Raw genomic sequence first — 24,403 nt, forward strand, 5'->3', positions numbered from 1 at the left:
CTTTAACCCTTGTCGGGCAATTGAAATATGTAGCTTTTTGGTTCCAACCACATTTGCAACATGTCACATGAGCAAAAGCTTTACAATGATCACACTGCATTGGTCTTTGGATAAATGCTCTGACTCTGTAGTTTATATACCCCAACTGCACTTGAGTAGGAAGAGACTCCATATAAAAGAACATATAGACTTAACTTTTTCACCATTCACCATACGATTCATCCAACGTGCATCAATCACTCCAGGAATATTTTTAATCTCTTCAAAATCGACTTCCCACAAGACGTCAGATATAACCCCCTTGAGGGGTGCCCTGTTCCAAAGAAACACACATGACACTTCAAACTTATCAAATTGGGTGAGACGCAACAAACGTTCCTTCTGATCCGCAGAAGCACAAAAAATCAAACCCAGCACTCTCTCCACCAGTTTGGATAACTCAAATGATTTCTTCAAGATTGGTCATCTGCTCAGCTGCTCCTCATTAACAAACCATACTCCTACTAGATATGAAGGGACATTCTCATCACTGTACACTACTTTGCTCCGTTTTCCATTCATTTGGACCAGTGGTTCCCAAATTTTTATAGTCCCGTACCCCTTCAAACATTCAACCTCCAGCAGAGTACCCCCTCTAGCACCAGGGTCAGCGCACTCTCAAATGTTGTTACATTTATTAAACATAAGAATGAGTGAGTTTGTCACAAACCGGCTTGTGGGAAGTGAAAAAGAGCTCTTATAGAACCAGGGCACAAATAATAATATAATCAATAATTTTGGTCTTTATTTAACCATCTTACATATAAAACCTTATTTGTTCATTGAAAATTGAGAATAACTCACCACAGGTTAATGAGAAGGGTGTGCTTGAAAGGATGTACATAACTCTGCATTTTTGGATTGTATTGGAGAGAGTCTCAGTCTTAAATCATTTTCCACACACACAGTATGTGCCTGTATTTAGTTTTCATGCTAGTGAGGGCCGAGAATCCACTCTCACATAGGTACGTGGTTGCAAAGGGCATCAGTGTCTTCACAGCGCGATTTGCCAATGTAGGATACTCTGAGCGCAGCCCAATCCAGAAATCTGGCAGTGGCTTCTGATTAAATACAATTTTAACAGAACCGTTTGTTGCAATTTCGATGAGTCTCTCTTGTTCAGATATCAGTAAATGGACTGGAGGCAGGGCATGAAAGGGATAACGAATCCAGTTGTTTGTGTCATCTATTTCGGGAAAGTACCTGCGTAATTGCGCACCCAACTCACTCAGGTGCTTCGCTATATCACATTTGACATTGTCCGTAAGCTTGAGTTCATTTGCACACAAAAAATCATACAATGATGGAAAGACCTGTGTGTTGTCCTTGTTAATGCAGACAGAGAAGGGCTCCAACTTCTTAATCATAGCCTTAATTTTGTCCCGCACATTGTAAATAGTTACGGAGAGTCCCTGTAATCCTAGATTCAGATCATTCAGGCGAGAAAAAACATCACCCAGATAGGCCAGTCGTGTGAGAAACTTGTCATCATGCAAGTGATCAGACAAGTGAAAATCATGGTCAGTAAAGAAAACTTTAAGCTCGTCTCTCAATTTAAAAAAACGTGTCAATACTTTGCCCTTTGATAACGAGCGCACTTCTGTCTGTTGTAAAAGCGTTTACATGGTCGCTGCCCATATCATTGCATAATGCAGAAAATACACGAGAGTTCAGGGGCCTTGCTTTAACAAAGTTAACCATTTTCACTGTAGTGTCCAAAAAGTATTTAAAGCTGTCAGGCATTCCCTTGGCAGCAAGAGCCTCTCGGTGGATGCTGCAGTGTATCCAAGTGGCGTTGGGAGCAACTGCTTGCACGCGTGTTACCACTCCACTATGTCTCCTTGTCATGGCTTTTGCGCCATCAGTACAGATATCATCATGAGCAGCAGCTACGTTTGGCTACATACGGACCATTAGTGGAATTCCTGCGAGAAAGTAACGGTTAATGTGATTGGATGTTAATTATTTGACTAGGCTACCTGTATTTGACATTGTGTTGTTATTTCGATGAACACTAGATGGTTACATTTTATTTTTGGCAGTGAAACGAGGCTACTCAGGCGAGAAAAAAATCTCACCCAAATGTTTAGCCCCTTTGGAAAATATAAATGTTTGAAAATGTGAAGAGAAAAAAATATATATTTATATATAAAATAAAAAAAATGTGAATCACATTTTTATTTGGCGTACCCCCGACGGCATTGCGCATACCCCAGTTTGGGAATACCTGTTTTGGACAATACTCAAATTCGCCTTGATTCTACCGCAATTGTATTGAGAATCCACTCCACTTAAGCATGCATTTGGGCCCATCATCAATCAATCAAATGTATTTTATAAAACCCTTTTACATCAGTTGTCACAGTGCTTTACAGGTACCCAGCCTAAAACCCCAAAGAGCAAGTAATGCACATGTAGAAGCACAATGGCTAGGAAAAACTCCCTACAAGGCAGGAACCTAGGAAGAAACATAAAGAGGAACCAGACTCAGAGAGGTGGCCAGTCCTCTTCTGGCTGTGCCGGGTGGAGATTTAAGAGTACATGTGGCCATTTAAGATCGCAATCCCAGACGTTTATAGATGACCAGCAGGGCAAATAATAACTGTGGTGGCTATAGAGGGTGCAACAGTTCAATAACTTAGGAGTTAATGTCAGTTGGCTTTTCATAACCAGGCATTCTGAGAATCAAGGTCAAAACAGCAAGTCAGAGAGAGAGAGACATTTATGTTCAACATGGTCCTTAGCGGAAAACAGACAGAGTACATAAGAGATGCTCAGCCACATTTGGAGGAAAATGTAAGTTGAATAATATGCGTCTCTTTGTTATCAAAAACCTTCAGCTGTGGAGGTAGATATGCCAATACACAGCTAATATCCTCATTGGAGGAATACATGTTTACATTTGAGCTGGAGTCAAAGTTCATCCATTCGTTCAATCAGAGGCAATTTTAAGGTGCCTATCTCACATGTAAACCCTGGTTCCCTGTATGGTTTTGGGTGGCTGGACGAAGTGAGGGGGATCTCCCTCGCCCGACGTACGTTCTCTTTTCCGTAGTCACACACCAGCTGCTCTGTGGGACAAACCGAGATTACATGGAACGTGAGAGAAGTACCACAGTCTAACCGTGTCTGTTTAACCTTTTGAATATATTTTCCTGTATATTAAACAACAGCCACCACCCTTGCATATAATGTACTACAATGAGATAAAGTCTAACTATTCTAAGCATGCACTCCAACCACAGATGTGGCTTTGAATTTGACATGGCGTTGAGAAAGAGGGAGAACCCCTCCAGTTTGAGCAGGGCCCCTGTCACCCCTCTCTGGCCCCTCTCCAGGATGTGTGTGGCGTTAGGGCTAATTCATTGGTGCTGAGGGATGGGTGTGCTGTAGAAGCCTGAGTACAACACAGGGTCCGGGGTAAGGGGACCAGAGAGAAAGGCTGGACTCCCATCAGCGTTCCCCTCCAGACGACCCCTAGCTGGGATAAGACTCGTCCACAGAAGGATGGGAGTGTAAGGAAGACAATGAACAGTAAGACACTGGGTGACATGTTGTACCAACAATTATTGGGATTTTTAAAAGCTGTACATGTTAGCTATCTTACCAGAGACAGGACGTTTGTAGTATTTGGGGAAAAAGGAGTGCTCTGGGGGTATGTGCTCAGATATAATGGAGGGACCCTCACACATCCCTGAACACCTGTTGCAACACAGAGACCAATACAGCAATTCTAAATTAGGTTAGCTAGCTAGCTAGAGGTTTTTCACTGAGTTCACATTTCAGAAAGTAACGTTATCATGTCAGTAAAAAAGTAGCTAGCTTGCTAGCCAGTTAGAAAAAAAACACTCCGACCATGACCTGCTGGTAGAGAAAATGTGGTTGTTAGCTCTTAAATGTTAAGTCTGCTATTTAGCACTACGGTGTTGAACACTAAGCTGTAGTCGGTGAACAGCATTCTCACATACAGTTGAAGTCGGAAGTTTACATACACCTTAGCCAAATACATTTAAACTCAGTTTAACAATTCCTGACATTTAATCCAAGTAAAAATCCCCTGTTTTAGGTCAGTAAGGATCACCACTTTATTTTAAGAATGTGAAATGTCAGAATAATAGTAGAGATAATGATTTATTTCAGTTTTTATTTATTTCATCACATTCCCACTGGGTCAGAAGTTTACATACACTCAATTAGTATTTAGTAGCATTGCCTTTAAATTGTTTAACTTTGGTCAAATGTTTTGGGTAGCCTTCCACAAGCTTCCCACAATAAGTTGGGTGAATTTTGGCCCCATTCCTCCTGACAGAGCTGCTGTAACTGAGTCAGGTTTGTAGGCCTCCTTGCTCGCACATACTTTTTCAGTTCTGCACACACATTTTCTATGGGATTGAGGTCAGGGCTTTGTGATGGCCACTCCAATACCTTGACTTTGTTGTCCTTAAGCCATTTTGCCACAACTTTGGAAGTATGTTTGGGGTCATTGTCCATTTGGAAGACCCGTTTGCGACCAGGCTTTAACTTCCTGATTGATGTCTTGAGATGTTACTTCAATATATCCACATAATTTTCCTCCCTCTTGATGCCATCTATTTTGTGAAGTGCACAAGTCCCTCCTGCTGTAACGGTATTCGTCGTCTGAAGAAGAGGAATCATCGGACCAAAGCGCAGCGTGGTAAGTGTTCATGCTTGATTTATTGAAACTGAACACTATAACAAAAATAAACAAGAGAATAACCGAAACAGTCCTGTAAGGTGAATACACTAAACAGAAATTAACTACCCACAAAAACCATGTGGGAAAAAGCTACCTAAGTATGGTTCTCAATCAGAGACAACGATAGACAGCTGCCTCTGATTGAGAACCACACCCGGCCAAATACAAAGAAATACAAAACATAGAAAATTAACATAGAATGCCCACCCAAATCACACCCTGACCAAACCAAAATAGAGACATAAAAAGCTCTCTACGGTCAGGGCATGACACCTGCAGCAAAGCACCCCCACAACATGATGCTGCCATCCCCGTGCTTCACGGTTGGGATGGTGTTCTTCAGCTTGCAAGTCTCCCCCTTTTTCCTCCAAACATAACAATGGTCATTATGGCAAAACAGTTCTATTTTTGTTTCATCAGACCAGAGGACATTTCTCCAAAAATGTACGATCTTTGTCTCCATGTGCAGTTGCAAACTGTAGTCTGGCTTTTTTATGGCGGTTTTCAAGCAGTGGCTTCTTCCTTGCTGAGGGGCATTTCAGGTTATGTCGATATAGGACTCGTTTTACTGTGGATATAGATACTTTTGTACCTGTTTCCTCCAGCATCTTCACAAGGTCCTTTGCTGTTGTTCTGGGATTGATTTGCACTTTTCGCACCAAAGTACGTTCATCTCTAGGAGACAGAACGCGTCTTCTTTCTGAGCGGTATGATGGCTGTGTGGTCCCATGGTGTTTATACTTGAGTACTATTGTTTGTACAGATGAACGTGGTACCTTCAGGCATTTTGAAATTGCTCCCAAGGATGAACCAGGCTTTTGGAGGTCTACAATTGTTTTTCTTTGCTGATTTCTTTTGATGTTCCCATGATGTCAAGAAAAGAGGCACTGAATTTGAAGGTAGGCCTTGAAATACATCCACAGGTACACCTCCAATTGACTCAAATTATGTCAATTTTCCTATCAGAAGCTTCTAAAGCCATGTCATCATTTTCTGGAATTTTCCAAGCTGTTTAAAGGCACAGTCAACATAGTGTATGTTAACTTCTTACCCACTGGAATTGCGATACAGTGAATTATAAGTGAAATAATCTTTCTGTAAACAATTGTTGGAAAAATTACTTGTGTCATGCACTGCATGTGAAGATCCTAACTGCCTTGCCAAAACTATAGTTTGTTAACAAGACATTTTTGGAGTGGCACACACAATCCGTAAGGCACAAATAACTAAATGAGAGTGCAGTGTGATTCACACCAATGTGCTATATAAATATCAATAAAAGTGATATCCGTATCACCCATAGGCTACACCACTGCTGGCGTCCTTACCTCAAAGCGTTTATTCAAGTTGTATAATCTTTAGATGCCGACAACAGTTGCACCATTGGAAACCATAGCTTGGACTGTAGCCTACAAAAGCCAATCTACAAAAGCCTATGATGACACACCATTTGGTGTTTCATCGTAGTGGTCTCTGACTTGTGGTCAGACTCGCTCAGGGCCGTAGCTACATATGAGGACACCTTTGCAAAAGATAATGGGATCCAAGTAAACAAATAAACAAATACATTTCGCATGGGGGGGGACTCAGTCGGGTCTCAATTTACTGTTGAGAGTTAGAATAATAGAATACACAAGGTGCAATTCCGAAACTTGGTTGTGCATCAGCAGTTTTCCTCTTGTTATATGTTACTCACGACAGTCACTCAATTAGCCCATTTCAGTAAATTAGGCTAGTTAGTCTAATCATGGCCGAAATACCAACCGGGCATTGAACGTACGTCGGGTGAGGGAGATCCCCCTCACTTCGTCCAGCCACCCAAAACCATACAGGGAACCAGGGTTTACAGGTGAGATAGGCACCTTAAAATAGCCTCTGATTGAACGAATGGATGAACTTTGACTCCAGCTCAAATGTAAACATGTATTCCTCCAATGAGGATATTGATTTTGTTAGTCACTAACACTCAGATATTATATTAACATGGCATGAATCATGGCAATTGCAGGAAGAATTGTAGAATTGCAGGAAATAAGTTTTAAAATAGCAGAAATGTCTCTGCACTCTATGGCAAAATGTGTAGAATTAAAGGAAATTAGCTGTAAAACTGCAACAACAACAAAAGTTATGTCAAGCAAGCTTATTTGTTTACCTTTTGTTAATAAAATATTTTTCTGCTAACACATCCCTCTGTACATATTCAATTTGAGTTTTTAATCCCGGTGCTGAGTTAATGTGCAGCAATGCAATAATGGCCAGGGTAATTTTTGCTTGTTTTTGCTGTTCTCCAAATAGCATTTTAGGGTTTTTAAATGCTATAGGAATGCAGTTAATGAGCTTCAACTTTAACTAAGACCCGTACTAAGGCCCTTGACTCGCTCAGGCGGAACAAACTTGAACCTTTTTTCAATGCTGATTTGAATGTCATTGAGAAAACAGAAAGGTGTCAAAGAAATCCTTTCTGAGTTTAACAGTGCAATATGCAGAAATCACTCCACCGTTTCCTGGTTGCAAAAATTCTAATAGCCTAATTTCAGTTTATGGGATAAAACTAGCAATGTATACTGTAGAGAATCATTGTACCATCTAAACCACTGTGAAATGTATTTTCAATAACCCAAAATATTGTATTTTCAGCTGGTTGAAGTTGGTGTCCAAAACCGAAAGTAAAAGACAAAAAATGAAATTTAAGAACGGGAAGCATAAAAATAGTGCACATAGAATAGATCTACCGTTTCTTAGACTTGCTTTCAATGAGAATGACCGATCTATAACTCAATTTGGTCTTGTCACCCAAAAAGTTACATATTGCAGCTTTAAAAGTAATCCTAGAAGTAATCATCAATTTTTTTCTCAAAAGTATCTGTAATCTGATTACAATATCTTTGCTGGTAAAGTAATGGATTACAGTTACAGTTTATTTATTTGTTTTGTAATCTGTTACTCCCCAGCCCTGAGCTTGAAGGCTACTGCAAACCATAAACATAAACAAGCTTTCGAAAACAGTTATTGGCTACCTCTCTCTTTGTTCAATGACAATTACACAATGACCCCGCCTTTTGTGTCAGAATGATTGCGCCTGCTCAGTCCGCAACTCTGTGCTTTCTCCTTCACTGTGCCCTATTGCGCGAGACACAGAACGTTCTGAAACTTCTCTCATCGCCCCTCAAATAAGGTAGGAAATTCATGGCACCTTCAGGGATATTTTATTGTGAAAAGCTCTCACGGAAAAGGCTGTCTAGTGATTTGATACTGAAAATATATTTGACTTATTTGATTGTTGTTTAGATGGCTTAGACGCGTAAAGTGTGGAAGCGAGAATACAGTGTGGTAGGCCACAACATAGTAGGGCTGCAGGACATACAGGCCTGTCTGTCTAAAAACGGTAGATATCTCAACACTTTAGGGATATTTAAGAATTATTCGGACAAATTAGATTCCTATAACACTAGACTATGCAGGTTGACTATAAGCTATATAATTAATTATGGGCTATACAACCTAAAATAAACAGATTTGATTACTAACTAGTGCGCATTACGCACAGTATTTAACTTTTGCCAATTACATGTAGTCTCTGAATTTCAGCAGGATATTAAAATGGTTAAGAGTTATTTTCAATTTTATTGTAGATTTTGTAATTATTTCGAGAGACTGTCTATAGTTCTAGCGCTATAGATTTTCGTAAACAGAGAAATGCATTGAACTATGAACAATGGAGACCTAGGCTAGCCATTTGTCTATTCCAAAGGGCAATATATGTCATCCCATAAATTACACCCTATATGATAGTGTCCGTGTTTTTGTAAAATGTTTTGTAAAGTTGAAGGCCCATTAACAGCATGGTTTGTGCTGCAGAAACAAGGAGGGTTAGGTTTATCTTCGGGTTGGCACGGTGGACTTTACGCACGCTGGTTCTGGTGTAACATGCAGCAAATAAATAATCCACTCTCGATTGTTGGAGCCACCTGACCTTCTACTATGTTCATTCATGAGCCTAGTAGACGGTCGGCCCACCAACAGGAATGAAGGTGAAAAAGATTGTGGATTTCAAGTGAATGTGAAAACATTGTGTGATAGCACAATAGGTGTTTTGTTCTTCTTGAACCTTTGTTGCTCTCCGAAGTTCTGGAATCCTATTGCGCCGCCGCCTATGGACAACAAAGAATGATACAAACCTTGCTTATTATTGTGGTAGTAGTGTCTGAAGCAGTAGGCCTAGGCCTAGTAATACGCCTGATGAGAGAAGGCCTATAGATACTTCTAGTAGGTTCAAGTTTAGACTCGTTAAAAGAATGCTATTAATCACAATCTAGGCAGTGGTGTAAAGTACTTAAGTAAAAGATACTTTAAAGTACTACTTAAGTCGTTTTTTCCGTATATATAGGTCCATGTACACAGGCTGAATATCAACCCCTATAGGAACATGGCTGTCCTGAAGTGCCTGGCGTTGGGTGGAAGGAATGCACTGTTGAGTAGGTCAAGATGTGATGCCACACGGCCGGACCGCTCATTAGGCAGGATTAGGCAGCCGCCTATGGCTGCAGATTGACATGGGCAGCATTTTCTGAGCTAAACTGGCCAAGGCGCACCTCTAACAACAAGAATAATTCTGCTCAACAATGACAATTTCTCTCAATCAGTGGCATATGGGCTTTTTAGGTGAGCACTGATGCCGCCCTTTGATAAGCAGTGCCCACTTTGTCAAAGGCAGGGGCGCAAAATATTTTGCGTGTCAATTCCCAGCACACCTCTCCAGGGTGCTGTTGGAGAGACGCATCTCTGCAGCGCTCCACCAACGTTCCCTCAATTACAACAAAAATCGAACAGAAATCATGTATCAGATATAGGATATGGTAGAAATAGTATGTGGCCTTTTCTGTAGCCTACAGGCTGGACATAAAATGTATGACAGTGTAATTAGACAGACACTTTTTTTACCAAATGCAGGTTTCTCTGATCAAATAGCCTAACCTAATTGCCGCTCAATCAAATAGAAAATTTGTTGACATGTTAACAAACAACATATCCTAAAAACAGGACAGGTCAAAGAAAAATGGACAATGTAGAATGGACAATCACAACAGTGAGTTTCACCCCATTGTCATGATCAGTGGTTTCAAGTGGTCAAGATCAGTGGTTTCAAGTGATCAGTGGTTTGTGTCCGTCAATTTTTGACAAGCTGATCATAGCAAAAAATAAAATATTTCTGCATTTCCCGTTGTGTAAACACATTGCAAATAGACTCGTGATAACTCCTGATAAAGTTGGGTAGCTGATATTCAGAGCTTAAATAGCCAAATCGATTAGTCACAGGAATCAGGACTAATATAGCCAATGCAATGGCCTGTTTAAAAAACGGTGGGCCTAACACCACATGGATGGGCATTCATAAAGTTCCATTGAGGGCCAACATGGTAGGCTACACCACAGTAAGCACGAGCCGACGTCTTTTTTTGGTCCTGTCTGGGTGTCGTTTTTTTGTTACAAACGGTAGGCTTACAACAAAAAATAAAATTTCAGGCAACGCTGTAGGCTACACCTCAGTAAGCACGGACCAACGCCGACACCTTTTGGACGTCTTTTATTTTTGGTGCAATTCCGGACCGGCCATGATTTCCACATCCACAGACATTGGTCTCGCCTATGGCGGCAGAACGGCAAGTGCATGGGTAGCCATAGCTAACCCATGCACCACTGTACATTCAGGCTATAAGTTCACAAGGTGTAACTTCACTTCCCCCGACCTTATCTCACACATTCCACTACCAACATGCCACATAGGCCCGTCTGGGTTACACTGCATGTGAAGATCTGTTTTATTAATTGCTGAACATTATCAGCCTACATCGTTTGTTAAACATTGGATTCAAAATAGACCAAGGTAATATGGTTAAAAAAATGTTTACTACTGAGTAACAAGCATATAATAATGGTTTCTACGCCGTATATAAGCAGACCTTAAGTAAAGCGTCACCCTCGCCTGTCCCTAGTCAGTCTCCATCACCAAACCAGTTTCTTTGAGCTGACATGATAATTTTTGCAGCTAACTGATCTCCCCAACAATGATACTTATTTTTGTTTGAATGGCATAAAGACTAAGGACTACTATGGTGAACGATGTCTGGTTGGTAACTACATTTCCCAGGATCCCACTGGATGTGTTATGCCTATCTGTTTTCAGTTGTTTTCCTGTCCTGTGCGTAGCTGATTTATGAATGTCGTTGTGACCCCTAGAGCTCAGTGAATGTGTTTGACATTGTTTGGTGGACAGGCTAGTGAAGTTGTCAGAGGGGGCTGTGCGTGGGGAGTGAGGAATGGGGGTGGGGGGGGGATCAAGGTAGAGGAAAGTAGGGGTCGAGAGGATTTATGGGGGTGGGAGTTGGGCGGGAGTGACGAGGTGTGTGAGGTTAGGGTTGCAAGAGGTAGAGGAGTAAAGCACCCATTTCAAAATGGCGTGGCCATATGAGGTATGGTGTTGAGTTCACCTGGGTTATTTATAGAACAGAGGTTAGGGGGAGAGGGAGAAGGGGGAGGAGAGGGTGAGGAAGCTGGGAAGAAGGAACTGAGTAAGGAGGGAAGAAAGGGGGCAGGGTGTGTGTCGGTGGGGGTTGTGGGGGGGGTGATTGACAAAGACAGATTCCACACCATGCTGAGTCTGCAGAATTCCCCCCTTGCATCAGTCAGCTGACTATCATAAAGCCTTTGAGCATAGACAACAGCACTGAGACAGGCATAGAGGACAAAAGGTGCGTCCGTGTGTATGTTTGTGCCTGTGTGCTAAATTCCCATGTGTGCGAGGTGTGTGCGTATGTTTGTGCATGTGTGCTAAATTCCCAGTGACACCAGGGTAATCACCACGAAAGCAAATCATCCACCTCACCGCTGTGTCCCCAAATCACCAGATGCTCTCGGTACCACAGTATTGTATGTGTGTGTGTGTTACCAGATCACTATGTTCTCATAGATGGGCGTGTGCTTGTCATCTATAGAGCCTATTGCTTTGGGTGATAAACATGTCAGCCAACATGTCAGTCATACGGGCCATAGAACAGTGTTATTGTTTTTATTTTTAATAGCTTTTTACCCATTTTTCTCCCCAATTTTCGTGATATCCAATTGGTAGTTACAGTCTTGTCCCATCGCTGCAACTCCCGTTACGGACTCGGGAGAGACGAAGGTCGAGAGCCATGAGTCCTCCGAAACACAACCCTGCCAAGCCGCACTGGTTCTTGACACACTGCTCGCTTAACCTGGGAATTGTATTTATTTAATCTTTATTTAACTAGGCAAGTCAATTAAGAACATTCTTATTTACAATGACGGCCTACCAAAAGGCAAAAGGCCTCCTGCGGGGAAGCGGGCTGTGATTAAAAAAATTAAATTAAATAAAAATATAGGACAAAAAACACATCACGACAAGAGAGACACTACATAAAGAGAGACCGAAGGCAACTATATTGCATGGCAGCAACGCATAACAACACAGCATGGTAGCAACACAACATGACAACAACATGGTAGCAGCACAACACATGGTACAAACATTATTGGGCACAGACAACAGCACAAAGGGCAAGAAGGTAGAGACAACAATACATCACGCGAAGCAGCCACAACTGTCAGTAAGAGTGTCTGGAAGCCAGCCGCACCAATGTGTTGGAGAAAACAACATACAACTGGAGACCGGAGTCAGCGAGCATGCGCCCGGCCCTCCACAAGGAGTCGCTAGAGCACAATGGGACAAGGACATCCCGACCGGCCAAACCTTCCCCTAACCCGGACCACGCTGGGCCAATTGTGCACAGCCTGGGATCGAACCCGGGACTGTAGTGACACCTCAAGCACTGCAACGCAGTGCCTTAGACCGCTGCGCCACTCGGGAGGCCCCATAGAGCACTGCTTTATCAGTGTTGACACACCCTTTGGTTCAATATTAGAGTAATAGTTGCAGGCCCTGCCCTGGAGACGCGCTCATGGGGAATTGATCATGTGTTCTGCCAATTGTGAAGAGCTCAGAGGAAAGGGACTGTTTGATTGTTTGATTGCATACGTGGCTTTAGAGTCACAGTGCTACATGGACTGTGATGATCACCATGCCGGTATAGCGCATGCAACTAAGAGAACTTAAAGAGACTGCTTCGGCTATCCTTTCCAAAACCACTTCCAACAAAAGGCAGCACCTAAAACTCAATACAAATTCACAAAGATATCCAGTCCAGTTAAGCTGAAACAGACCAAGTACAGACACCACCAGCATTGTTGTGAAAACAGAGATTGCATGCCTAAGTCTTCTGTCCTTCCTTCCCCACATCTGAAGAGTCATGTCAGACAAAGGCGGAGAGAAGGCGAGCCTGGTGAGGAAGGAGGGGGAGAGTCCAGCAGCACAGGCCAGTCAGAACAAAGGAGCTCACTGTGTGCCATGTTGCCACAAGGGTGAGTGAGGGAGGGAAGGAGGTGGGGGAGATACGGAGGTGGGTGAGAGAGGGAGGTGCGGAGACAAAGATGTTATCAGGGTCCCCTCGACTATCTGAATCGATTGATCAATCTACCTGTATCTATCATTCCAGAGAGTAGGCTTTGTCCTAACAGTCTTAGACCGCCTTGTCCCTGTCTCCATTCCTTCATGACTTCTGATTTGAAAGGACTTGATCGGTCACATGATATGTTCAATATGACAAGCCACTAATCTGAAAGGTAGGAAGGTATGTAGGAGGGTTGGGACAACAGCAAGAGCACAAAGAGACACACTGCCATGGCAAAGTCACCTTCATGCACGCATGCACACACCGGTAATTTATCCTAGCAGAGACTCAGGGGACCCTGGTGACATCATAAAAGCTAGCGTAGTGCAGTTGTGTGCAGTGGTGATAGTTGCTGACCAGCCAAACCCTGGCTTAGGCTTACTGTCGCTCAACAGCACATAGTAGAGCGAATGCTGTGGCGTATACTGTGATTGCTATATGGCATACATCTTCTTCCACTTCACGCTAACCGTTTCATTCCCAGGCAGCTAGCTACTAACAATGCTGACTTAGGCAAAAGAGGTGGCAAGATTTTAAAGGCACAGTTCACCCCAAAATCAACAAACTTTAATCATACCATGGCCCCATTCAGGCTGTCCCTAATATGGTGCCATGTGGTTTCCTGTTTAGAGAGATGATTACCTGGTATACCAGTGGTCAAAACACAAGTCAATAACATTAAGTTAAACCATGCTAGCTAGCGGTTCACTAATGGACTGATGCCAGGAATAAATGGAGTTAAACTAATTGGCTGGGCTAAAGTGGGGATGTAGGGGAAAGCGACAGGCAATATATCACAGGCCCAGTAGACCAGACCAGGCAGGGCCAGTGTAGCTGGCAAGGCCGTCAGTACTTCACAGTACGTTGGCTTTACAAAACACACCTTAATAAAGGCTTCAACAAAACTTTGGATACTACTTTAGTATGAAGCAATGTATTGACCATTCATACTGAATAGCCTAGTATGCTAGTGTGGATATTATTTAGGACACAGTCAAGGAATGTACGAGGGACTTACCAAGGGTAAGGTATTAGTGGGCCTGTAGATCCTCTAGTTAGTAGACGCTGTGTGGTGTGTATGTTGGTGTGTGTTTGCTTCTGTTGAAAACCTTTCTAGAGCAGCGTGAGGTGTGTGTGTGTGTGACTGTGAACGCATAGATGGACGCTGTGTTGACACTGTGTGTAGGCCTAGATGCTGTGTATGTTTGCTTCAGTTCAAAGCCACTTCACTATAACACAGCAGTGTTCTGTGTGAAGTCATAGGTAGGTACTGTGTTGGACCTATTTTGCATAGAAGTAATGTGATGTTTTGCTTGTGTGCTGGAGGCCGTGCTCCATTTGTACAGCATTTTTCCTCCTGTGACTCAGAGAAGTGATGTTGTAGTATCAGAGATACACCTAAACCTGTCTCTCTCTCTCCACAGTCACCATGGCTGTTCCTCCTGCATACTCAGACCTGGGAAAAGCCGCCAAAGACATCTTCAGCAAGGGCTATGGTAAGTCAGCCCCCCACCCACCACCACCATACGCAAGGAGAAAGGGAGGACACAATTACATATTTCATGTGTCTGTAAGCTCTTAGGGTCACTCCAACCTAGGTCTCTCTCCTCTCTTTCTCTCCTCTCTTTCTTTCTTTCTCTCTCTCTTGCTCTCTCCCTCTGAGAACATAAACCTCAGCTGGTCATCAAGGACTCTGTGACCTCTAACCTTATTTATGGCCCCATGGGTCAGCGGATGGGGGTAGGGGACTCAGTGTGTGTGTGTTTTTAGACTTGTTTCATGCTCATTTATATTGAGTCAAACAGTGCCTCTTGTCATCTTTGTTTCATACCATTAGATCTACTTTTCTGCAAATGTTCTTGTTTCACAACCGTAAAGCTTGGATGACCCTCAATGAAGACCCTCAATGAAAACCGTCATGTGAATGATGTATCCAATAACGAAGGGCTACAGAGAAGTATCCCAAATCAAAATGGGGTCTGCTCCTCTATTTTTTTATGAATAGAGACATGATTTTTCTTTTCCCCCTCTCTTCCTTTCTCTTTTCCCCTCCAGGCTTTGGAATCGTGAAACTGGACCTAAAGACCAAGGCCCAGAGTGGAGTTGTAAGTACAACCTCTCTCTCTAGCTCTCTCTTTCACATTTATTGAATTCCTCCTCTGTTTTATACATTATACCAAATGTTTCTTGGAGTTTGGTGAGAGCGTGGTTGTCCTAATGTTTATTTTGCATACAACCTTCCCACAACTTTCTGGGAATGGTGCAGGATACCCAGCTAGCACATGACGTTCTGAGAAACTTAAGTGGGAATTTCAGTACTTCAGCATTTCTGCAGGTTTCCTCATGGTTCTATTTTAAAGTCATGTTCTCAGAACATTAAGAAAACTTTACATAAAAACCACAAGAAAACATAAGTAACGTTCAAAGAATGTTCTAAGAATGTTATTTAAAAACATACACTCTGTTCTCAGTGTCAACAAAACGTTCTATCTTCTGTGTTCAGGTGTGTTGGCTGCATCCACTAATTGGCCACACCTGATCTTAATGAGTGCTTGTTTCCTTTGAAATGGGGTCTGTTTGAATAGACTAAAATGAACAGCTTTATATGAGTAAAAAAAACATGGCATGCTAGCTCCATCATGGTGGTGCAGTGGACTAATTCCATGGATAGAGAACAGAAGATGATAGGTTCTCAGAATGTTATTTAATTACCTTAAAATAACCTATAAAACCTCACAGGAAAACTTTCAGCGAACCATAGTAAAACATTCTCAGAACATCCCTTCAACCTAAAAATGAATGTTCCCTGAACATTTTCACTTCTATTCTCAGAATGTTTAAAAAACGTTTTACCGGTCAGGAAACGTATTGCTTCGTTCCCAGGACCAATGGGAAACCAAAAACCCACAACTTCCCTATGAACCAAATGTGCTACCTGGGGGTAGACTCCTCTCTAAGCTAAAATATATTTACCTGGGATTGCCATGCAACACTCATTGATCAGATGTGTAATATTTGAGAAATACTAACACACACATTCACATTACATTGTGGTGCTGGGGATTAAAAAAAACACATTTTTCAATTAATTTATCACAGATGTGTAACATTTACATTTAGGCCACTCTCGAACAGAGTGACCCATGCAATAGTCTGTGTGTTTGTGTAGTCTAGCCTTACAGTATAAGCTGCATGTCTAGACCCTAACCTCAGGGCTGAACAGGAAAGTTGAAATGGCTGACTCACTGTCTGCTGGCAGTGTGTGTGTGTGTGTGTGTGTGTGTGCCAGAGAGTCTGACAAGCTGTCTAAACCAGTCAGCTTGGCAGATCACTGTCTGACTACAATCTACCTCTACGTTAGAACAAAATGGATACCGCCCATAGCATTGCTGCTCCCTAAATACTATGCGTTATATTCTCTTAAAAGGTGTCAGGGGCAACAATACTGTGTATAGGATTATGTTGTTTTTTGTCATTGTCTTCATCTTGTTTCGGCCTGTACACATTTTGGATATGGTCGATTCCAGAGTTATGGACATTACATTTGCGGGCAAAATCACAACTTTAATGTCTCACAGAATGGACAAACAAAATGTAAATGTTGATGTGTATGTTTATAGTACCCCTTGGGGGGAGTGTATAGCCCCGCAGCAGACTTCTAAATATTGGCATGTTGGAGAAACAAAGAAAATAAGAAGAGTTCTGGATGTTACATGGACAAGCTTTTTGGGGAGAGTGAACATATTAGCAAACGTCTGTGAGTTTGCAAGTATTAGGTCAAAACATGGATAGCGATTTTGAGGGATAGGCATGGCTGAACACAAAAATGATCATTTTGAAAATATTGTCATTTCCATTCTTACTTTAGAGAGGGAAAACTACTTTTATGGATGTTACACCCTCCATTATGCATGTTAGAGTCTTGAAATAAACATTAAAATCTTAAAGATTTCATTATCAAAATCTATCATTACACATTTGATGTCATTTGGATGGTTTTTCAAGGGTCAGCAGAAGGATTGCATAATTACAGGTAGCCTGAATAGGCCAGTCCTGATTGTTTTTTCCCCCTCTACTTTATATACACTGCTCAAAAAAATAAAGGGAACACTTAAACAACACAATGTAACTCCAAGTCAATCACACTTCTGTGAAATCAAACTGTCCACTTAGGAAGCAACACTGATTGACAATACATTTCACATGCTGTTGTGCAAATGGAATAGACAACAGGTGGAAATTATAGGCAATTAGCAAGACACCCCTAATAAAGGAGTGGTTCTGCAGGTGGTGACCACAGACCACTTCTCAGTTCCTATGCTTCTTGGCTGATGTTTTGGTCACTTTTGAATGTTGGCGGTGCTTTCACTCTAGTGGTAGCATGAGACGGAGTCTACAACCCACACAAGTGGCTCAGGTAGTGCAGCTCATCCAGGATGGCACATCAATGCGAGCTGTGGCAAGAAGGTTTGCTGTGTCTGTCAGCGTAGTGTCCAGAGCATGGAGGCGCTACCAGGAGACAGGCCAGTACATCAGGAGACGTGGAGGAGGCCGTAGGAGGGCAACAACCCAGCAGCAGGACCGCTACCTCCGCCTTTGTGCAAGGAGGAGCAGGAGGAGCACTGCCAGAGCCCTGCAAAATGACCTCCAGCAGGCCACAAATGTGCATGTGTCTGCTCAAACAGTCAGAAACAGACTCCATGAGGGTGGTATGAGGGCCCGACGTCCACAGGTGGGGGTTGTGCTTACAGCCCAACACCGTGCAGGACGTTTGGCATTTGCCAGAGAACACCAAGGTTGGCAAATTCGCCACTGGCGCCCTGTGCTCTTCACAGATGAAAGCAGGTTCACACTGAGCACATGTGACAGACGTGACAGAGTCTGGAGACGCCGTGGAGAACGTTCTGCTGCCTGCAACATCCTCCAGCATGACCGGTTTGGCGGTGGGTCAGTCATGGTGTGGGGTGGCATTTCTTTGGGGGGCCGCACAGCCCTCCATGTGCTCGCCAGAGGTAGCCTGACTGCCATTAGGTACCGAGATGAGATCCTCAGACCCCTTGTGAGACCATATGCTGGTGCGGTTGGCCCTGGGTTCCTCCTAATGCAAGACAATGCAAGACCTCATGTGGCTGGAGTGTGTCAGCAGTTCCTGCAAGAGGAAGGCATTGATGCTATGGACTGGCCCGCCCGTTCCCCAGACCTGAATCCAATTGAGCACATCTGGGACATCATGTCTCGCTCCATCCACCAACGCCACGTTGCACCACAGACTGTCCAGGAGTTGGCGGATGCTTTAGTCCAGGTCTGGAAGGTGATCCCTCAGGAGACCATCCGCCACCTCATCAGGAGCATGCCCAGGCGTTGTAGGGAGGTCATACAGGCACGTGGAGGCCACACACACTACTGAGCCTCATTTTGACTTGTTTTAAGGACATTACATCAAAGTTGGATCAGCCTGTAGTGTGGTTTTCCACTTTAATTTTGAGTGTGACTCCAAATCCAGACCATGGGTTGATAAATTTGATTTCCATTGATCATTTTTGTGTGATTTTGTTGTCAGCACATTCAACTATGGAAAGAAAAAAGTATTTAATAAGAATATTTCATTCATTCAGATCTAGGATGTGTTATTTTAGTGTTCCCTTTATTTTTTTGAGCAGTGTATATCAAAATGAACCTTTACCAGTTAAATGTAGACATAAATATAATATATTTATTTTATATTACAACTTTTCTGAAATATGCAAATTAGACAATATACATGTGCCTATACTGCCAATCCACCTTTCTGGACACTGGATAAAGTCTGTATATTTTGGGGGCTTTCATTTGAAGAAGAAAATAATACTCCAGGATTATTCACAGATTGTTGAAAAACACTTTATTATCGTTCTATCTTAAAAAAAAACAAAAAAACAACAGTACTGCCATGTATGAGAAATGCATTTCAGCATATATTTTCCAAGAGAATCTTAGCTAGAAAACGTCATTTTCAAGATATCAACAATTGCTTCAGTAAGAGTCTGAAGAATACATCCCAGAACAACCACACAAAATGTGAAGGCACAATCCTCTGAAGCTAAAATAGGATACATCAATATCCATCCCATCCACCACCGTAATGGAAGTTATGGATATCATAACAATGAAAAAGGACATTGACAATGAAAAGAGAGAAACCAATTATAGACCATATACAACCTTGAAAGTTATCTTTACAGAGAAAGTTTGAAGACGATCCGATGTAAGGTGCATGTTTTTACAAAAACGTCCTTAAAACATTATGGACGTTACATTATCTGTGCCATTCACACCCCTATCATTACAAGACTGTAGAAGACACAAACACAACTCAAGACACTTCAATTTGGTCTGTATTGTTTCATTAACATCTCATCTGAGTCTCATCTGGGGGACAGCTGTGAGTGGAAAAACAAGCTATGTGAGCCCTTTCTAAAAGCCATGAAATATGATTGACTGAAAAGCCTTTTTTGAGACTTGTTGTAAATGGTCAAAATTCATGCAATTTCCTTCTTAAACTTTTGAAATAAAACCTAAACTCCAACAAGACCTTAAGCATAATTATAAACGTGGTTTCATTAGGGCATGCTCATGTTGAACTTTCCACGGAATTGCCCATATCTATATCAGCCGTTTGGATAACTCATCTTCCTCTCCCTGCGATTGAATTGAATCACAAAGCAGATTTCATGAAATACACTTTACTTGTACGATCATTTCCCCCAAAAGTCAAGCGTGTTCTGTAAATTAGTTGTTGTATATCTATTATTCACAGTTCAAACAGTTGGTTGTGAGTGTGTTCAGTTCAGCTTTGGTATCTCTGGTACATACATTATGTGCATTGGAATCTTCTTTTCTGAAAGAGTGGGAAAGTGATTGAATGTGAATATCTGTATGGTTCTGACCTAACGATATCTGCCTCTCTCTTTCTCTGCCTTTTTTCTGCTTCCTCTCTGGACTTCATTGTCAGATGGTAAGGTTGTGTGTGTGTGTGTGTGTGTGTGTGTGTGTGTGTGTGTGTGTGTGTGTGTGTGTGTGGAGAAGGCTTTTCCTCCTTGCAGCTGTTCTTGCAGCAGTGTCCCAGCTGATTGATTGATACCATTCCCCTTGCACTGCTAAGGCCATAATGACATTGACTCCTATCCCCGGTCAGACATTTAGACTGGTCTAACTGGCCTGGTTACTGGTCTACAGGTTACTGGTCTGCCAGTGACCAGATGACAGGCTTGAGCATCTACCACTACTCAAAACGGTAGCTGCTGACTACAGCCAGTCATGCAAACCTGAGAGGAATTGCTTGGCAGAGATGTGGTAGGGGTACTTATCTCTTTCCCTGTCTATTTATCTTTATCTCTGTATCCCCCGTCTCTTTCTCTCATCAGTGAGGAGTGTGCTAAGCTCTCTTTAACAGCCTCCTCTCCTGTAACAACAGTTCCCCTTCTCTTCTACATTTTCTCTCCTATGCTCCAGTTTCTTCTGCTGTGCTCTCTTACTTTTCTGCTGTTAACCATCCCTCATTTCCCTCTTCCTCACCTGCCACTCTCCTTCCATCTCTCAGGAGTTTGCGACCTCAGGCTCCAGTAACACAGACACAGGGAAGGCAGCAGGTAACCTGGAGACCAAATATAAGGTGAAGGAGCTGGGCCTGAGCTTCAACCAGAAATGGAACACAGACAACACCCTGACCACCGAGGTCTCCATGGAGGACCAGGTGAGTTTGAAACCAGTTTAGCCTAAAATCAGGTTACACCGCACCAAACCAGCTTCTGACATCACTTGATGTTAACTCATTGATCACCAGTATGTAAATGCATCCAATAGACTCTGAACATTAAACCCAAAGTTTAGTCAGTAATATTACCCCTATTGTTCTCATTGTTCTGTGTCTGCTGTTCACCAATATATAATCACGGGAGGCTGCTGACGGGAGGACGGCTCATAATAATAGCCGGAACGGCGCAAATGGAACGACATGAACACCTAAAAACCGTGTGTTTGATGTATTTGATACCCTTCCATCTATTACTCTCCAGCGAGTAACCACGAGCCCGTCCTCCCCAATTAAGTTGTCACCAACCTCCTGTGTATGTGCTGTATCTCCTTCTCTGTCCTGTGTTTCTGTAGTTGGCTAAGGGCTTGAAGCTGGCTCTGGACACATCGTTCGTGCCCAACACTGGGTAAGCTAATCACTCACTGGTCAATCATTACCTCCCTCCATATGCCTTAGTGGTGCACACTAACATTAAGGATTTTGAAATAAACAGCACCAGTAAAGGGAGTAAAACGGTCACTTGGGCAGTTTCGTTCATCCGTTGTCAAATTGGGGAACATAATGTCACAGCAACCCTGACACCCTCTCTACGTTCCTCCTGTCCCCTTCCCTTCTGTCTGCAGTAAGAAGAGTGCCAAGCTGAAGACTGGTTACAAGCGGGACTTCATCAACCTGGGCTGTGACCTGGACTTTGACATGGCCGGCCCCACGGTCCACGCGGCTGCCGTGCTGGGCTATGAGGGCTGGCTGGCTGGGTACCAGATGGCCTTCGACACAGCCAAGTCCAAACTGTCCCAGAACAACTTTGCCCTGGGATACAAGGCTGGGGACTTCCAGCTCCACACCAATGTGTGAGTACCACTACACCTAACCCTGACTACTGTCCAGCAGAGGTTATTTTGTGTTTGCACAGAGTTGTTTTCTCCATGTGCAATTTTTGTTGTCATGATCCACCAGAAGTTGATTTAGGAGCTATGTAGCACCCTACTGATGAAGCCCATGGTGTTTTGTCCTCTCAGTAACGACGGTACAGAGTTCGGTGGCTCCATCTACCAGAAGGTGAACTGCCACTTGGAAACAGCCATCAACCTGGCCTGGACGGCCGGCAGCAACAACACCCGCTTCGGCATCGGAGCCAAATACCAGCTGGACAAGGACGCTTCCCTGTCTGTGGGTACCACAACCACACATACAGAACCACATACCAGTCCATAGTGCCAGAACAAGAACCACACAACCATGCAAATACATGCTTGTCTCACCTCTTTGTGTGTCTGTCTCCCCCTGCAGGCCAAAGTCAACAACGCCAGTCTGATTGGAGTCGGCTACACACAGGCCCTCCGGCCAGGTAACTCAAAACTGACCTTTACACCAGATAACTAGCTGCATCTGTCTATATCTACACACCTTGCCTATTAGTACCACAGGAGGTGGTTAGAAGAAAGGAAGAGGTGATGTCTATGCTCTATATATGAAAGGAGCTGTACTTTGTGTGTTAAGACTGGTGTCTCTCTCTGTAGGAGTGAAGTTGACTCTCTCAGCTCTGATCGATGGGAAGAACTTCAACGCAGGCGGCCACAAGGTTGGCATGGGCTTTGAGCTGGAGGCGTAAGGATGGAGGGGAGAGGAGAAGAGGGGGATGGGTGAAGGAAGGGAAAGATCCCGAATCTGACAAAACACACACACACACACACACACACACACACACACAGAGAGTGTGCTTTTTGGCCTTAACCCTACAGCCCTTAGCACCCTCTGAGACCTCCAGTACTATATTAAAATGGACAGACTGTCGAGGAACCAAGTTTTTTGGTTAGTTTTTAGTTGTTTTAGTTCTCTCTGTATTATCTCCTTAGCAATACCACTACGTAAGGGACATCTGTCATGCCATGGCACTGGAGCAGCAGCCAGTGAGCAAGTCTCAAATAACACTCTATTCACCAGGAGTTTACTAATTCACATAGGGCTCTGATCAAAAGTGGTGTACTGTATACAGAACAGGGTGTTTGAAACAGACAAGTCTGGAGTCAACCTTTTGTTCCACTTCCTCCCCATAAGCAGACATATCCTCTTTTCTGTGTGTGCACCTTTTTAGTAGGGTTTGATTGTGTGGTATAATTTCACTTTGCCTGAGATCATGTGTTTAATCTACTTTTGACTTGTGACAAAAAAATGTTCGATTGACAGTGTACTTTTGTTTGTGTATTTGTGGTACATTCTATTGATTCGATCAAAGCCAGAGGGGAGTTGTTTTCAATGAATAACTTGATGTTCTGTTGTCCCAGACCTTTTACAGACCTGTTTGTGGATGGATGTCCACTTTCAGTGATGCATAAACAGGGACACATTGACACGAGCATACTGCAATAAAATGGGTGGCTAAGAACTTGAAAATGAGACCGGTTGATATTCTGTTTCCAAATCAGGGAAAATATCTGTAGTACAGAGAACTTGAAGATTCCACCTTGACAGTAAGATTTGTTGACTGACTTGTATTCCCATTCCAGAACATAAAGCAATGTAACAATGGCTGAATGTTCTGCCCAGAGCCATACATTTAGAAAGTTAGGCCAACATTCTGTTACATACCATTGTTTAAATATTCCCCATGTGATGTTAAGGAAGCTAACGTGGCTGCCATAGAATGTTTAAGTGTCATGTAAATGCATCATAATGCAGAAACTGCATTGGCCTACTAAATACATGGTTCTGGTTCTGCCTAATGTCCCACTGTTTTCTCAACGTCTCTTATTACCTCTGTTTTGACCATTTCAACTCTCTGTGTGTAAGTATCTCTGATTGCCAAACTAATACCCCATACATTTCTCCATTTGAATTCTCTTATTTTGGTTCAGAGTTTTGAGAAGGCATACAGGCATGGTGGATATCTTCCTTACCTCTTTGTAATTTACATTTTTTTGTATTTTATTTTCTGAACTCTACCACTATCATGCCATTTTGTGTCTGCTGTGCTTGGGACAGGGAAGGTTGTCAATAGTTGAAACCTCAAACTGGAATTCATGGAATAAAGAAGAATTTCAAAATCTTTGTTCTTGTTTTCATGCACATTTTGTCACTTGAGAAATACTGCACCAAACATCTTGGTTAGATGTAAGACCTTGGCAAAACCGTCAAAATTATTTACAGATTTCTTGAGTTATCTTAGATTAATTTAGACTATTTTGACAAATTGTACTGGCTACGGCGTCAAACAGTAATATTGCAGCTTTTTTCTAATTTTTCAAGCAAAGGAATTTTAAGGGAGTATGCGAGCAGAGACGTTCACTTCGCCTAGCTGAATTCTGCTAGGAGCTAACCGAACCTATGTAT

The 24,403-nt window shown here is 42.7% G+C and overlaps 1 protein-coding gene across 3 annotated transcripts; it reads left to right on the forward strand.

Annotated features, from left to right (window-relative positions):
- The first annotated feature begins 7,832 nt into the window (after positions 1-7,832).
- Positions 7,833-24,121, forward strand: LOC120032942 (voltage-dependent anion-selective channel protein 2-like). 3 transcript variants are annotated; one of them, XM_038979250.1, is made up of 11 exons: positions 7,856-7,931; positions 13,077-13,192; positions 14,706-14,777; positions 15,337-15,386; positions 20,273-20,275; positions 20,861-21,013; positions 21,427-21,479; positions 21,697-21,924; positions 22,093-22,243; positions 22,364-22,421; positions 22,594-24,121. In XM_038979250.1, exons 2-11 carry the CDS (start codon positions 13,081-13,083, stop codon positions 22,683-22,685), a joined length of 972 nt encoding a protein of 323 aa, XP_038835178.1. In that variant the 5' UTR covers positions 7,856-7,931; positions 13,077-13,080; the 3' UTR covers positions 22,686-24,121. The 3 variants fall into 3 exon arrangements, with proteins under 3 accessions (XP_038835293.1, XP_038835178.1, XP_038835250.1); XM_038979365.1 differs by lacking the exon at positions 13,077-13,192 and having other exon boundaries at positions 7,833-7,931; XM_038979322.1 differs by lacking the exon at positions 20,273-20,275.
- Positions 24,122-24,403: the final 282 nt, after the last annotated feature.

Source organism: Salvelinus namaycush, chromosome 1 (genome assembly GCF_016432855.1).
Source record: "Salvelinus namaycush isolate Seneca chromosome 1, SaNama_1.0, whole genome shotgun sequence".
Classification (NCBI taxonomy): Eukaryota; Metazoa; Chordata; class Actinopteri; order Salmoniformes; family Salmonidae; genus Salvelinus; species Salvelinus namaycush.

Coding starts and splice junctions, on each gene's coding strand:
- LOC120032942 (XM_038979250.1), top strand. CDS start 13,081: ATGTCAGACAAAGGCGGAGAGAAGGCGAGCCTGGTGAGGAAGGAGGGG. Junction 21,925..22,092: donor TTCCAGCTCCACACCAATGT/GTGAGTACCACT, acceptor TTGTCCTCTCAG/TAACGACGGTACAGAGTTCG. Junction 22,244..22,363: donor ACAAGGACGCTTCCCTGTCT/GTGGGTACCACA, acceptor CTCCCCCTGCAG/GCCAAAGTCAACAACGCCAG.